This window comes from Calonectris borealis, chromosome 34 (genome assembly GCF_964195595.1).
Source record: "Calonectris borealis chromosome 34, bCalBor7.hap1.2, whole genome shotgun sequence".
Lineage (NCBI taxonomy): Eukaryota > Metazoa > Chordata > Aves > Procellariiformes > Procellariidae > Calonectris > Calonectris borealis.
Window position 1 is genome coordinate 210,737 of NC_134345.1, and position 15,733 is coordinate 226,469.

Below are 15,733 nucleotides of genomic sequence, written 5' to 3' on the forward strand. Positions count from 1 at the left end.
TGGGGGGGCCCCCCCCTAAAAAAAGTGATGGACGGCTCGCTGCCCACCTCCCTGAAGCACATCATCAGCAACGCCGAATATTACGGCCCCTCGCTCTTCCTCCTGGGTGAGCTTCGCCCCCAAAACCCAGCTGGGGGGGGGGGGATATTCTTTTTTTTTTTTTTATTTTTGGGGGGGGTGGGGGAAAAAGATGGGAAATTTTGGGGATCCCCCTCCCTCCTCAGTGCCCCCCCGTCTCTCTCTCCTCCCGCCGCAGCGACCGAGGTGGTGACGGTCTTCGTGTTCCAGGAGCCTTCGCTGCTCTCCTCCCTGCAGGACAACGGCCTGACCGACGTCATGCTCCACGCCCTCCTCATCAAGGACGTGAGTGGGTTTTAGGGGGGGGGGGGTTCCCCCTAATTCTTCCCCTTTATGATTTTTGGGGTTCTGGGGAAGGTGCCGGCGACGCGGGAGGTGTTAGGTTCGTTACCCAACGTCTTCAGCGCCCTTTGCCTCAACGCCCGGGGGCTGCAGTCGTTCGTCCAGTGCCAGCCCTTCGAGCGCCTCTTCAAGGTGCTGCTCTCCCCCGACTACCTCCCCGCCATGCGGCGCCGGCGCAGCTCCGACCCCCTCGGTGAGCGCCGGGGGGGCTGGGGGGGTCCGGGGGGGGGCTTTTGGGGTCCGGGGGGGCTTTTGGGGGCTGGGGGGGGGGTTGGGGTTGGAGGGGGGGGGATTGGGGGGGGGGGAGGCAGCTCGCCGGCGTCTTGGGAAGGCGGAGGCGCGGCGCCCTGGCGTCGGTGGGGTGCGGGTGGGGTGTTTTTGGGGTGCTGATGGGGCGTTTTGGGGTGCTGATGGGGCGTTTTGGGGTGGTGCTTGGGGTTTTTGGGTGCTGATGGGGTGGTTTTGGGTGCTGCTGGGGTTTTGGGGTGCTGGCGGGGTGTTTTTGGGTGCTGATGGGGTGTTTTTGGGGTGCTGCTGGGGCGTTTTGGGGTGCTGCTTGGGGTTTCTGGGGTGCTGACGGGGCGTTTTGGGGTGCTGACGGGGCGTTTTGGGGTGGTGCTTGGGGTTTTTGGGTGCTGATGGGGTGTTTTTGGGGTGCTGGCGGGGTGTTTTGGGGTGCTGGCGGGGTGTTTTTGGGGTGCTGCTGGGGTGTTTTTGGGTGCTGATGGGGTGTTTTTGGGTGCTGATGGGGCGTTTTGGGGTGGTGCTTGGGGTTTTTGGGGTGTTGGCGGGGTGTTTTGGGGTGCTGCTGGGGTTTTTGGGTGCTGATGGGGTGTTTTTGGGGTGCTGGTGGGGGTTTTTGGGGTGCTGGTGGGGGTTTTTGGGGTGCTGATGGGGGGTTTTGGGGTGCTGATGGGGTGTTTTTGGGTGCTGGTGGGGTTTTTGGGTGCTGATGGGGTGCTTTTGGGTGCTGATGGGGTGTTTTGGGGTGGTGCTTGGGGTTTTTGGGGTGCTGGCGGGGTGTTTTGGGGTGCTGCTGGGGTTTTTGGATGCTGATGGGGTGTTTTTGGGGTGCTGCTTGGGGTTTTTGGGTGCTGGCGGGGTGTTTTGGGGTGCTGATGGGGTTTTTGGGGTGCTGATGGGGTGTTTTTGGGGTGCTGCTTGGGGTTTTTGGGTGCTGATGGGGTGTTTTGAGGTGGTGTTTGGGGTTTTGGGGTGGTGCTTGGGGTTTTTGGGTGCTGATGGGGTTTTTGGGTGCTGATGGAGTTTTTGGGGTGCTGCTTGGGGTTTTTGGGTGCTGCTTGGGGTTTTTGGGGTGCTGATGGGGGGTTTTTGGGTGCTGATGGGGTTTTTGGGTGCTGCTGGGGTGTTTTGGGGTGCTGCTGGGGTGTTTTGGGGTGCTGGCGGGGTGTTTTGGGGTGGTGCTGATGGGGTTTTTGGGTGCTGATGGGGTTTTTGGGTGCTGATGGGGCGTTTTGGGGTGCTGATGGGGTGTTTTGGGGTGGTGCTTGGGGTTTTTCGGTGCTGATGGGGTTTTTGGGGTGCTGCTTGGGGTTTTTGGGTGCTGATGGGGTGTTTTGGGGTGCTGCTGGGGTGTTTTGGGGTGCTGATGGAGTTTTTGGGGTGCTGCTTGGGGTTTTGGGGTGCTGATGGGGTTCTTGGGGTGCTGCTTGGGTTTTTTTTTGGGTGCTTTTTTGGTTTTCTTGGGTGCTTTTTTGTTTTTTTGGGGTGCTTTTTGGGGTTATTTTGGGGTGCTTCTTTTTTGGGGTGCTTTTTGGTGTTTTTGGGGTGCTGGTTTGGTTTTTGGGGTGCTTTGATTTTCTTGGGTGCTTCTTTGATTTTTCTTGGGTGCTTTTTTGGTGGTTTTGGGGGGTTTTTGGGGGGTTTTTGGGGTGCTTTTTTGGTTTTTGGGGCGCTTTGGTTTTCTTGGGTGCTTTGTTTTTTGGGGGTGCCTTTTTTGGTTTTTTTGGGTGCTTTTTTTTTGGGGTGCTTTTTTGTTGGTTTTGGGGTGCTTTTTTGGTTTTTGGGGTGCTTTGGGTTTTTTGAGGTTCTTTTTTTGACTGCTTTTGGGGGTTTTTTTGGGGTGCTTTTTTGGTTTTTTGGAGGTGCTTTTTTGGGTTTTGGGGTGCTTTGGTTTTCTTGGGTGCTTCTTTGTTTTTTTGGGGTGCTTTCTGGGGGTTTTGGGGGTGTTTCTTTTTTGGGGGTGCTTTTTTGGAGTTTTTTGGGTGCTGCTTTGTTTTTCTTGGGGTGCTTCTTTGGTGGTTTTGGGGTGCTTCTTTTCTGGGGTGCTTTTTTGGGTTTTTTTGGGATGCTTTTTTGATTTTGGGGTCTTTGGTTTTTTTTGGGGTGCTTTTTTGGGGGTGCTTTTTTGGTTTTTTGGGGGTGCTTTTTTGGTTTTTTGGGGGTGCTTTTTTGGTATTTTGGGGGTGCTTCTCTGGGTTTTTGGGGGTGGTTTTTGGGGTGCTTTTTTGGTTTTTTGGGTGCTTTGGTTTTTTAGGTGCTTTTTTGTTTTCTTTTTGGGGGCGCTCGTTTCCTCTTTTGGGGGCGCTCTTTGCTTTCTTTTTTGGGGGTGCTCTTTGCTTTCTTTTTTGGGGGTGCTCTTTGCTTTCTTTTTTGGGGGCGCTCGTTGTTTCCTCTTTTGGGGGCGCTCTTTGCTTTCTTTTTTGGGGATGCTCTTTGCTTTCTTTTTTGGGGGCGCTCTTTGCTTTCTTTTTTGGGGGCGCTCTTTGCTTTCTTTTTTGGGGGTGCTCTTTGCTTTCTTTTCCGGCGCGCTCCTTTCTTTTGCGCGGTGCTTTTTTGTTGTTTTTCGGGGTGCCTCCCTTTACGTGCGAAACCCCCCCCCCCCCCCTTTTTTTAACACGGAGGAGCCCCCCAAAACCTTCTCTCTCCCCCCGCAGGCGACACGGCCTCCAACCTGGGCAGCGCCGTGGACGAGCTGATGCGCCACCAACCCACCCTCAAGACCGACGCCACCACCGCCATCATCAAGGTGACACCCGCGGGACGGTTTTAGGGACCCCCTTCCAAAAAAAAAACAAAAAGAGCCCCCCCCTTAAATTTTAACCCCCCCCCCCAAAAAAAAAGCTTTTAGAGGAGATTTGCAGCTTGGGCCGGGACCCCAAATACATCTGCCAAAAACCCTCGATGCAAAAAGCGGACGGGACGGCGACGGCCCCCCCCCCTCGCTCCCCCCACGCCGCCGAAGAAGCCTCCAGCGAGGATGAGGAGGAGGAGGAAGTTCAGGCCATGCAGAGCTTCAGCGCTACCCAGCAGAGCGAGGCCGAACCCAGCCAGCAGTGAGGATTTTGGGGGGGGCACCTTTTTTGGGGGGGGGGGGGGGGACACGACGCACGGGCAGCCCCCCCTCAACGTCACCCCGATTTTTTAGGGTGGTGGGCACGGAGGAGCGCATCCCCATCCCCCTGATGGATTATATCCTCAACGTGGTAAGGGGGGGGGAAAAGGGGGGTTCACCCCTTTTTTAGCGGGTTTTTGGGGTTCCCCCGAACCCCAAATTCCCCCTCCCTGAACCCCCAAAATCTTCCCCCCCCCCCCCCCCCAAAGATGAAATTCGTGGAGTCGATTCTCAGCAACAACACGACGGACGATCACTGCCAGGAGTTCGTGGCCCAACGGGGGTTGCGCCCCCTCGTCACCATTTTGGGGCTCCCCAATCTTCCCGTCGACTTCCCCACCTCCGCCGCTTGTCAAGCCGTGGCCGGCGTTTGCAAATCCATCCTGGTACGGGGGGGGACACCCCAAAAATATTTGGGGGGGACGGACCCCTGAAAAGGTCAATGGAGGGCTTGGGGGAGCACCCCAAAAAGGTGGGGGGGTTTAGGGAGGACCCCTAAAAAGGTCAATGGAGGGTGTGGAGGGATCCTGAAAAGGTCCACGGGGGTCTGGGGGGGCACCCCAAAAAGGCGACGGGGGTCTGGGGGGGACCCCAAAAAGGTTTAGGGGAGGACGGGGAGCAGGTGGGGGCTGGCAGGGCACTGACGTTGTTCTCTGCCCCGGTGAGGGTCTGGGGGGACCCCAAAAAGGTCAGTGGGGGTCTGGGGGGGATCCCAAAAAAGTGATGGGGGTCTGGGGGGACCCCAAAAAGGTTTGGGGGGGGGTTAGGGGGGACAGGGAGCAGGTGGGGGCTGGCAGGGCACTGATGCTGTTCCCCGCCCCGGGGAGGGGGGTCAAGGGAGGCTGGAGGGGCCCCAAAAAGGGGAAAGGGGGTCTGAGGGGGACCCCGAAAAGGGGAACTGGGGTTTTAGGGGTACCCCAAAAAGGTCAACGGGGGTTTTGGGGCAGCTGGGGGACCCCAAAAAGGTTTAGGGGGGGTTTAGGTGGGACAGGGAGCAGGTGGGGGCTGGCAGGGCACTGACATTGTTCTCTGCCCCGGTGAGGGTCTGGGGGGACCCCAAAAAGGTCAGTGGGGGTCTGGGGGGGACCCCAAAAAGGCGACAGGGGGCTGGGGGGGACCCCAAAAAGGTTTAGGGGGGATCCCGAAATGGTGATGGGGAGTCGGTGGGGCTGGCAGGGCATTGATGCTGTTCCCTGCCCTGGGGGGGGTCAAGTGAGGCTGGGGGGGCCCCGAAAAGGGGAATGGGGGTCTGAGGGGGACCCCGAAAAGGGGAACAGGGATCTTGGGGGTACCCCAAAAAGGTTGAGGGGGTTTGGGGGGGCTGGAGGTACCCCAGAAAGGTTTAGGGGGGACGGGGAGCAGGTGGGGGCTGGCAGGGCACTGACGTTCTCTACCCCGGTGAGGGTCTGGGGGGGACCCCAAAAAGGTCAATGAGGGTCTGGGGGGAGACCCCGAGAAGGGGAACAGGGGTCTGGGGGGGACCCCAAAAAGGTCAGTGGGAGTTTGGGGGGGCTGGGGGGGGCCCCAAAAAGGCGGCAGAGGGTGGGTGGGGGCTGGCAAGGTGCTGGCACTGCAGGGGTGCCACTGGCCTGGGGACACCAGCCACCGTTTTACCCCCCCAGTTTTAATTCCACCCCCCCCAGTTTTAATTCCACCCCCCCCAGTTTTAATTCCACCCCCCCAGTTTTATTGTTCCCCCCCCGATTTTGATTCCCCCCCCCGATTTTGATCCCCCCCCCCCCCCCCAATTTTGATTCCCCCCTCCCGGTTTCAGTTGCTCCCCCCCAATTTTCATTTCTCTCCCCTTTTTAATTTCTTCCGATTTTGATTCTTTGGCCCCAGTTTTGATCCCCCCTCCCAGTTTGGATTCCCTCCTCGCTGTTTTATTTGCCTCTCCCAGTTCCAGTTGCTCCCCCCAGTTTTGATTTCTTTCTCCCAATTTTCATTTTTTCCGCCTGATTTTAATTCTTTGCAATTTTAATTCCCTGGTTCTGGATTTTAGTTCTTGGTTCCCGTTTTAAGTTGTGCTCCATTTTAATTCCCGTGTCTGAGTTTTGATTTGTGTTTATGGCTTTGCTTCGTCCCCCCCACTTTTAATTTCGCTTTTTCAGTTTTAATTTTTCTGCTACAATTTTAATTTCTCTTTACAATTTTAATTTGTTGCTTCCCAATTTTAATTCTCCCCTCCCAGTTTTAGTTTTCCTTTCCAATTTTTATTTTCCCCCTCCAGTTTTTATTTCCCCCTCCCAGTTTTTATTTCCCCCTCCCAGTTTTTATTTCCCCCTCCCAGTTTTTATTTCCCCTCCCAGTTTTTATTTCCCCCTCCCAGTTTTTATTTCCCCCTCCCAGTTTTTATTTCCCCCTCCCAGTTTTTATTTCCCCCTCCCAGTTTTTATTTCCCCCTCCCAGTTTTTATTTCCCCTCCCAGTTTTAGTTCCCCCCTCCCAGTTTTAGTTCCCCCCTCCCAGTTTTAGTTCCCCCCTCCCAGTTTTAGTTCCCCCCTCCCAGTTTTAGTTCCCCCCTCCCAGTTCTTATTCGTCTTCCAGTTCTGATTCATTCTCCAGTTTTTTTCCCCCTCCCAGTTTCTATTCCCCGTTTCCAATTTTTATTTTCCTCCCCGTTTTTATTTCCCTCTCCCAGTTTTTATTCCTTTTCCAGTTTTTATTGCCTTTTCCCAGTTTCTATTTGTTTCTTTCAGTTCTTATCGCTCTCCCAGTCGCTATCGCTCTCCCAGTCGCTATCGCTCTCCCAGTCGCTATCGCTCTCCCAGTCGCTAGCCCTCTCCCAGTCGCTAGCCCTCTCCCAGTTCTCCTTCGTCTCCCAGTTCTCCTTCGTCTCCCAGTTCTCCTTCGTCTCCGGTTCTCCTTCGTCTCCCAGTTCTCCTTCGTCTCCCAGTTCTCCTTCGTCTCCCCATTTTTATTCCCACCTTCAGTTTGAATTTCCCCCCCAACTCCTAATCACCCTCTCCAACCCCCCCAATCCGACCCTCCCCCCAATCCCGACCCTCCCCCCCAATCCGACCCCTCCCCCCCCAATCCGACCCCTCCCCCCCCAATCCGACCCCCTCCCCCCCAATCCGACCCCCTCCCCCCAATCCGACCCCCTCCCCCCAATCCGACCCCTCCCCCCCCAATCGACCCCCTCCCCCCCAATCCGACCCCCTCCCCCCCAACCCGACCCCCTCCCCCCCAACCCGACCCCCTCCCCCCCAACCGGGCCCTCCCCCCCCTAACTGGGCGGCTCCCCCCAGACGCTCTCCCACGAGCCCAAGGTGCTGCAGGAGGGGCTGCTGCAGCTGGAGGCGGTGCTGTCGGCGCTGGAGCCCCTCCACCGCCCCATCGAGGCCCCGGGGGGGTCGGTGCTGCTGCGGGAGCTGGCGGGGGCCGGCAGCGTCCCCGACGCCACCCTCTCGGGCGCAGGCCACGCCCCTGCTCCACGCCCTCACCGCCGCGCACGCCTACATCATGATGTTCGTCCACACGTGTCGCGTGGGGCAGGTAAAGGGGGGGGGGGGCGGCGTTTAGGGGACACCCCCGTACTGTGGGGGGGGTTGTTTTCTTTTTTTGGGGGGGGTTCATCAGGTTTTTTTCTCGTTTCCAGAGCGAAATTCGGGCCATTTCGGTGAACCAGTGGGGCTCCCAGTTGGGATTGAGCGTTTTGGGGAAACTGAGTCAGCTTTACTGCTCCTTGGTGTGGGAGAGCACCGTCCTGCTGTCGCTCTGCACCCCGAATAGGTAGGGGGGGCTGGGGAGCACCCAGGGGGGCTGGGGAGGATCTGGGGGGGCTGGGGAGCACCCGGGGGGGCTGGGGAGGATCTGGGGGGGCTGGGGAGCACCCAGGGGTGATGGGGAGGATCTAGGGGGGGGCTGGGGAGCAGCCGGGGGTGATCGGGAGGATCGGGGGGGGGCTGGGGAGGATCGGGGGGGGGCTGGGGAGGATCTGGGGGGGCTGGGGAGCACCCGGGGGTGATGGGGAGGATCTGGGGGGGCTGGGGAGGATCTGGGGGGGGGCTGGGGAGCACCCAGGGGGCTGGGGAGGATCTGGGGGGGCTGGGGAGCACCCGGGGGTGATGGGGAGGATCTGGAGGGGGGCTGGGGAGCACCCAGGGGGGCTGGGGAGGATCTGGGGGGGGGCTGGGGAGCACCCGGGGTGATGGGGAGGATCTGGGGGGCTGGGGAGGATCTGGGGGGGGGCTGGGGAGCACCCAGGGGTGATGGGGAGGATCTGGGGGGGCTGGGGAGCACCCGGGGGTGATGGGGAGGATCTGGAGGGGGCTGGGGAGCACCCAGGGGGGCTGGGGAGGATCTGGGGGGGGTTGGGGAGCACCCATGGGTGATGGGGAGGATCTGGAGGGGGGCTGGGGAGCACCCAGGGGGCTGGGGAGGATCTGGGGGGGGGCTGGGGAGCACCCGGGGGTGATGGGGAGGATCTGGGGGGGCTGGGGAGGATCTGGGGGGGGGCTGGGGAGCACCCAGGGGTGATGGGAGGATCTGGGGGGCTGGGGAGGATCTGGGAGGGGCTGGGGAGCACCCATGGGTGATGGGGAGGATCTGGGGGGGGCTGGGGAGCACCCAGGGGGACTGAGGAGGATCTGGGGGGGGCTGGGGAGGATCTGGGGGGGCTGGGGAGCACCCAGGGGTGATGGGGAGGATCTGGGGGGGCTGGGGAGCACCCAGGGGGGCTGGGGAGGATCTGGGGGGAGTTGGGGAGCACCCATGGGTGATGGGGAGGATCTGGGGGGGCTGGGGAGCACCCAGGGGGGCTGGGGAGGATCTGGGGAGGCTGAGGAGCACCCAGGGGTGACAGGGAGGATCTGGGGGGGACTGGGGGGGGCCGGGGAGCACCCAGGGGGCCTGGGAGGGATCTGGGGGGGGTTGGGGAGCACCCATGGGTGATGGGGAGGATCTGGGGGGGGCTGGGGAGCACCCAGGGGGCCTGGGGAGGATCTGGGGGGGGTTGGGGAGCACCCATGGGGTGATGGGGAGGATCTGGGGGGGCTGGGGAGCACCCAGGGTCTGGGGAGGACCTGGGGGGGCTGGGGAGCACCCAGGGGGGCTGGGGAGGATCTGGGGGGGGTTGGGGAGCACCCATGGGTGATGGGGAGGATCTGGGGGGGCTGGGGAGCACCCAGGGGGCTGGGGAGGATCTGGGGGGGGCTAGGGAGGATCTGGGGGGGCTGGGGAGGGATTTGGAGGGTGTTGAGGAGGATTTTGTGGGGTCTGAGGAGGACCTGGGGGGGCTGGGGTGCATCCTGGGGGGGTGAGGAGGATGTCGGGGTGCTGAGGAGCCCCCCCACGCCCTGGGGCACCCCGGTGGCCCCCCCGTTTTCGCTAGCCTCCCCCGGGGTGCGAGTTCGGGCAGGCCGACATGCAGAAGCTGGTGCCCAAGGAGGAGAAGGCAGCGCCCAGCCCCCCCAGGGCGGCAAGCGGGCAGGTGGGTTGGGGGGGGTCTATAGGGGTTTGGGGGGGGCTATAGGGGTGGGGGGCGTCTTTAGGGGGTGGGGGGGGGGTCTTTGGGAGGGGTCTTGAGTGGAAATAGGGGAGTCTTTGGGGGTGTCTGGAAGAGGGGGCTTGGGGGGGTGTTTAGGGGATGGGGGGGTCTTTAGGGGTGTGGGGGGATCTATAGGGGTGGGGGGGGTCTATAGGGGTGGGGGGGCTTTGGGGAGGGTCTTTGGGGGAAAGGGGGGGTCTTTAGAGGGAAGGGGGGATCTTTGGGGGGGTCTTTAGGGGAAGGGGGTCTTTGAGGGGATCTTTAGGGGAAGGGGGTCTGTGGGGGGGTCTTAGGGGAAGAGGGGGTCTTTGGGGGGGTCTTTATGGGGAAGGGGGGGGTCTTTAGGGGAAAGGGGTCTTTGGGGGGGTCTTTAGGGGAAAGGGGGTCTTTGGGGGGCTCTTTACGGGAAGGGGGGGTCTTTGGGGCGTCTTTAGGGGAAAGGGGGAGGCTTTTTGGGGGTGTCTTTAGGGCAAGGGGGCTCTTTAGGGGAAGGGGGGAGGCTTTTGGGGGTGTCTTTAGGGGAAGGGGGGGTCTTTAGGGGAAGGGGGGTCTTTGGGGGGCTCTTTAGGGAAGGATGGAAGCTTTTGGGGGGGTCTTTAGGGGAAGGGGGGTCTTTAGGGGAAGGGGGGTCTTTGGGGGCTCTTTAGGGGAAGGATGGAAGCTTTTGGGGGGGTCTTTAGGGGAAGGGGGGGTCCTTTGGGGCCCTTTAAGCAGGAAGGGGGGTGCCGGCAGCACTTTGGGGGTGCTCACCCCCCCCCCCCCCCAGAGGCGAAGCGGAGGGTGCCGGCGCGGGGGGGCGGGGGGCAGCGACCCCCCCCGGCGCAGGGGCTGCTGGAGGGGATGGGGCTGGAGGGGGAGGCCCTGGCCCCCATGGAGACGGACGAGCCCAGCGCCGCCGACCCCAAGGCCAAGGCCAAGATCACCCCGCCATGGCCGCCCGCATCAAGCAGATCAAGCCCCTGCTCTCCGGTGAGGGCCGCGCCCCCCCCGAAGGCGTGGGGGCCCCCCAAAAACAGCCCTGGGGGGCCCCGGAATCGCTAAGGGCGGGGGGGGGGGGGCGATGGGTCATGGGGATGGCGGGGGGACGTAAAGTGGAGGGAGTCTGGGCGTGGGGGGGGCCCGGAAAGGGGGGGGGGCGTGGATAGGGGGGGTCCCCAAAAAGGGTGGGGGCAGCTTGGACATGGGGGTCCCCCCAAAAAAAGGGGGAGGGTGGATATGGGGGTCCCCAAATAGGAGGGAGTATGGATTATGGGGGTCCCCAAAAAGGGTGGGGGCAGCTTGGACATGGGGGTCCCCCCAAAAAAAGGGGGGAGGGTGGATATGGGGGTCCCAAATAGGAGGGAGTATGGATTATGGGGGTCCCCAAAAAGGGTGGGGGCAGCTTGGACATGGGGATCCCTAAAAAAAAGGGGGGAGGGTGGGTATGGGGGTCCCCAAAAAAAAAGGGGGCAGGGTGGATAGGGGGGGTCCCTGAAAAAAAAGGGGGGAGGGTGGATAGGGGGGTCCAAATAGGAGGGAGTATGGATTATGGGGGTCCCCAAAAAGGGTGGGGGCAGCTTGGACATGGGGGTCCCCCAAAAAAAAGGGGGGAGGGTGGATATGGGGGTCCCAAATAGGAGGGAGTATGGATTATGGGGGTCCCCAAAAAGGGTGGGGGCAGTTTGGACATGGGGATCCCCAAAAAAAAAAAGGGGGGGAACATGGACATGGAGGTCCCCAAAAAGGGGAGAGCATGGATATGGGGGTCCCCAAAAAAAAGGGGAGGGTGGATATGGGGGTCCCCAGGAGCTGGATTTTGGGGTCCCCGGGGGTTGGGTGCTGGGTGTGGGGGTCCCAAGGGGTTGGGTGCTGGATTTTGGGGGTCCCTGAGTGTCGGGGCCAGGACATGGGGGTCCCCAGGGGTTGAGGCTGGATTTTGGGGGTCCTGGGTTGTCGGGGCCAGGACATGGGGGTCCCCAGGGGTTGAGACTGGATTTTGGGGGTCCCTGGGTGTCGGGGCCAGGACGTGGGGGGTCCCCAGGGGTTGGGTGTTGGATTTTGGGGGTCCCTGGGTGTCGGGGCCGGGTCGCGGGGTTCCCCAGGGGTTGGGGCTGGATTTTGGGGGTCCCCAGGGGTTGGGTGCTGGATTTTGGGTGTCCCTGGGTGTCGGGGCCAGGACATGGGGGTCCCAGGGGTTGAGGCTGGATTTTGGGGGTCCCTGGGTGTCGGGGCCAGGACGCGGGGGTCCCCAGTCGCCAGGGTGACCCCGGGGCGTCCCCACCCTTTTTCGGGGGTGTCTAACGCCGCGGGGGGGGGGTTCCGCAGCCTCGTCGCGGCTGGGCCGGGCGCTGGCGGAGCTCTTTGGGCTGCTGGTGAAGCTCTGCGTGGGCTCGCCCGTCCGGCAACGCCGCAGCCACCACGCCGCCGCCGCCGCCCCCGCCCCACCCCCGCCGCCCGCGCCACCGCCTCCGCCCTCACCAAGCTGCTGACCAAGGGGCTCAGCTGGACGCCCCCCCCCTACACCCCCACCCCCCGCTTCCGGTGAGCCCGCGGGGCGGGGCAGGGGGCGGGGCGGTGGGAGAGGGCGGGGCAGGGCGGAGGGCCAGGGGTGGGCTTGGGGCGGGGGCGGGGGAGAGGGCGGGGGAGGGCGGAGGGTCAGGGGTGGGGCTTGGGGTGGGGGCGGGGCAGGGCGGAGGGCCAGGGGTGGGGCTTGGGGTGGGTGGTGGGAGAGGGAGGGGCAGGGCGGAGGGCCAGGGGTGGGGCTTGGGGCAGGGGCGGGGGATAGGGCGGGGCAGGGTGGAGGGCCAGGGGTGGGGCTTGGGGTGGGGGGGCGGGGCAGGGCGGAAGGCCAGGGGTGGGGCTTGGGGTGGGGGCGGGGGAGAGGGCGGGGCAGGGCGGAGGGCCAGGGGTGGGGCTTGGGGTGGGGGCGGGGGGAAGAGGGCGGGGCAGGGCGGAGGGCCAGGGGTGGGGCTTGGGGTGGGGGGGCGGGGCAGGGCGGAGGGCCAGGGGTGGGGCTTGGGGTGGGGGGGCGGGGCAGGGCGGAGGGCCAGGGGTGGGGTTTGGGGTGGGGGGGCGGGGCAGGGCGGAGGGCCAGGGGTGGGGTTTGGGGTGGGCAGGGTGGAGGGAGAGGGGGTGGAGTCAAGGGGAAGGGGTGGGGCTTGGGTGGGGTGGAGCCAAGGGAAGGGGTGGGGCTTGGGTGGGGGGCGGGGACATGGGAGAGGGTGGGGAGGGCAAGGGTTGGGGGTGGGGCGGGGATGTGAGAGAGGGCGGGGTAGGGTGGAGGGAGAGGGGTGGGGTGGAGTTAAGGGGAAGGGGTGGGGCTAGGGAGGGGCGGAGCTGAGGATAAGGGGTGGGGCTGAGGTGAAGGGGTGGGGCTTGGGCGTGGCAGGCGACATGGGAGAGGGAGGAGTAAGGCGGAGGATGAGGGTGGGGCTTGGGGTGGAGTTAAGGGGAAGGGGTGGGGCTTGGGAGGGGGCAGGGACAAGGAAGAGGGTGGGGTAAGGTGGAAGGAGAGGGGTGGGGTGGGGCTTGGGGGGCGGGGACACAGGGTGGGGTAGGGCAGAGGGTGAGGGGTGGGGCTTGGGGCGGAGCCCAGGGGAAGGGGTGGGGCTTGGTTGGGATTGAGCCCAGGGGAAGGGGTGGAGCCTGGCTTGGGCAGGGGCGTGGCCTAGTAACCTGTGGGCGGGGCTTGTCCCCCTCACCCCCCAGGGCTGAGAGCCAAGCAGACAGGCTTGGGGTGTGGGCCTGGGCGGGGCGCCTTGTGGGCGGGGCCAGGGTGCTGGTGGGCGGAGCCTGACTCCCCATCCCCTCCTCTTCCTCCCCATCCCCTTTTCTTCCTGTTCATTTCCTCGTCTTCCTCCCCATCCCTTCTTTTTGGTCTCCGTTCTCCATTCCCTTGCGTTTCTGCTCATCTTCTTTTCTTTTTCTCCATTTTTGTCTGTGCCCTCGTCTTCCTCCCCCATGCCCTCATCTTCCTCCCCCATGCCCTCATCTTCCTCCCCCATGCCCTCATCTTCCTCCCCCATGCCCTCATCTTTCTCCCCATCGTCTCTTTTTTGTCCCCATCCCCTTTTCTTCTCCCCCATCCCCTTTTCTTCTCCCCCATCCCCCTCCCCTTCCTCCCCATCCCCTCCTCTTCCTCCCCAGCCTGACCTTCTTCATCTGCTCGGTGGGCTTCACCTCCCCCATGCTCTTCGACGAGCGCAAGTTCCCCTACCACCTCATGCTGCAGAAGTTCCTCTGCTCCGGCGGCCACAACGCCCTCTTCGAGTAAGCTCACCCGAAATCCCACCCGGGAAATTTGGGGGGGACCCCATTTAACACCTCCCCCCCCCCACCCACCCTTCTTTTCCCACTTCCAGAACTTTCAACTGGGCGTTATCCATGGGGGGAAAGTGCCGGTGGCGGAAGGCCTGGAGCACCCCGATTTACCCGACGGTACCGGGGAGTTTTTAGACGCGTGGTTGATGCTGGTGGAGAAGATGGTGAACCCCAGCACCGTGCTGGAGTCGCCCCACGCGCTGCCGGCCAAGGCGCCCGCCCACGGCCAGCCCCACTTCAGCGCCCTGCGCTTCCTCCTCGTCACCCAGAAGGTGACGGGGGACGGGGGGGGGGGCGCGGAGGGGGGGCGGGGGCCTGGGAGGGGGGGCGGAGGGGGCTTGGGGGGAGCGGAGGGGGCTTGGGGGGAGCGGAGGGGGCTGCGGAGGGGATTTGGGGGGAGCGGAGGGGGCTTGGGGGGAGCAGAGGGGGCTGCGGAGGGGACTTGGGGGGAGCGGAGGGGACTTGGGGGGAGCGGAGGGGACTTGGGGGAGCAGAGGGGGCTGCGGAGGGGATTTGGGGGAGCGGAGGGGGCTTGGGGGGAGCGGAGGGGGCTGGGGGGAGCAGAGGGGGCTGCGGAGGGGATTTGGGGGGAGCGGAGGGGGCTTGGGGGGAGCGGAGGGGGGCTTGGGGGGAGCGGAGGGGATTTGGGGGGAGCAGAGGGGGCTGCGGAGGGGATTTGGGGGGAGCGGAGGGGATTTGGGGGGAGCGGAGGGGGCTTGGGGGGAGTGGAGGGGAGTTGGGGGAGCGGAGGGGGCTGCGGAGGGGATTTGGGGGAGCGGAAGGGGCTTGGGGGGAGTGGAGGGGGCTTGGGAGTGGAGGGGATTTGGGGGGAGCGGAGGGGGCTGCGGAGGGGATTTGGGGGGAGCGGAGGGGGCTGCGGAGGGGATTTGGGGGGAGCGGAGGGAGCTTGTGGGGAGTGGAGGGGGCTTGGGAGTGGAGGGGATTTGGGGGGAGCGGAGGGGGCTGCGGAGGGGATTTGGGGGAGCGGAAGGGGCTTGGGGGGTGTGGAGGGGATTTGGGGGGAGCAGAGGGGGCTGCGGAGGGGATTTGGGGGGAGCGGAGGGGGCTTGGGGGAGCGGAGGGGGCTTGGGGGATGTGGAGGGTACTGTGGAGGGGATTTGGGCGGCACAGAGGGGATTTGGGGGCGCGGAGGGGATGTGAGGAGTGCGGAGGGGGCTTGGGGGATGTGAAGGGGGCTGCAGAGGGGATTTGGGGGGCGCAGAGGGGACGGGGGGGGTGCGGAGGGGGCTTGGGGGGCCGCGGATTTCCCTTGTCCCCAGATTTCCCCTTGTCACCCCAGATCTCCCCCCATTCACCCCAAATTTCCCCATTCACCCCATATTTCCCCCTGTTACCCCAAATCTCTCCTCAATCACCCCAGATATCCCCCCAATCACCCTAAATTTCCCCTTGTCACCCCAAATCTCCCCCCAATCTCCCAAATCTCCCCATTCACCCACAAATCTCCCCCCAGTCATCCCAAATTTCCCCTTATCACCCCAAATCTCCCCCAACCACCCAAATCTCCCCAATCACCCACAAATCTCCCCCCAGTCACCCTAAATTTCCCCTTATCACCCCAAATCTCCCCCCAAATCTCCCCCAATCACCACAAATCTCCCCCCAGTCATCCCAAATTTCCCCTTATCACCCCAAATCTCCCCCCAACCACCCCAAATCTCCAATCACCCGGAATCTCCCCAATCACCCACAAATCTCCCCCCAATCACCCCAAATTTCCCCTTATCACCCCAAATCTCCCCCAATCACCGCAAATCTCCCCCTGATCACCCCAAATTTCCCCTTATCACCCCGAATCTTCCCCCGATCACCCTAAATCTCCCCAACTACCCCAAATCTCCCCAATCACCCACAAATCTCCCCCAATCACCCCAAATTTCCCTTATCACCCCCAATCTCCCCCCAATCGCCCCAAATCTCCCCCCAAATCACCCCAAATCTCCCCCCAATCTCCCCCAATCGCCCCAAATTTCTCCTTATCACCCCAAATCTCCCTCCAATCTCCCAAATCTCCCCTAAATCTCCCCTAATCACCCAAATTTCCCCTTATCACCCCAAATCTCCCCCCAATCACCCCAAATTTCCCCTTATCACCCCAAATCTCCCCCCAATCCCCCCGAATCCCCCCGAATCTCCCCCAAATCTCCC

The 15,733-nt window shown here is 62.9% G+C and overlaps 1 protein-coding gene across 1 annotated transcript in view; it reads left to right on the forward strand.

The window, feature by feature from the left end:
- The window catches only part of HUWE1 (HECT, UBA and WWE domain containing E3 ubiquitin protein ligase 1), a 73,411-nt gene that overhangs the window by 9,091 nt on the left and 48,587 nt on the right, over positions 1–15,733 (forward strand). The window contains 19 exon segments of the mRNA XM_075134866.1: positions 26–106; positions 257–363; positions 436–613; positions 3,318–3,409; positions 3,505–3,716; positions 3,809–3,866; positions 3,985–4,161; positions 7,026–7,187; positions 7,189–7,272; positions 7,376–7,509; positions 9,003–9,051; positions 9,110–9,222; positions 10,045–10,190; positions 10,193–10,234; positions 11,570–11,677; positions 11,680–11,785; positions 13,391–13,513; positions 13,606–13,637; positions 13,640–13,836. Coding sequence (XP_074990967.1) covers positions 26–106; positions 257–363; positions 436–613; positions 3,318–3,409; positions 3,505–3,716; positions 3,809–3,866; positions 3,985–4,161; positions 7,026–7,187; positions 7,189–7,272; positions 7,376–7,509; positions 9,003–9,051; positions 9,110–9,222; positions 10,045–10,190; positions 10,193–10,234; positions 11,570–11,677; positions 11,680–11,785; positions 13,391–13,513; positions 13,606–13,637; positions 13,640–13,836 — 2,201 coding nt within the window.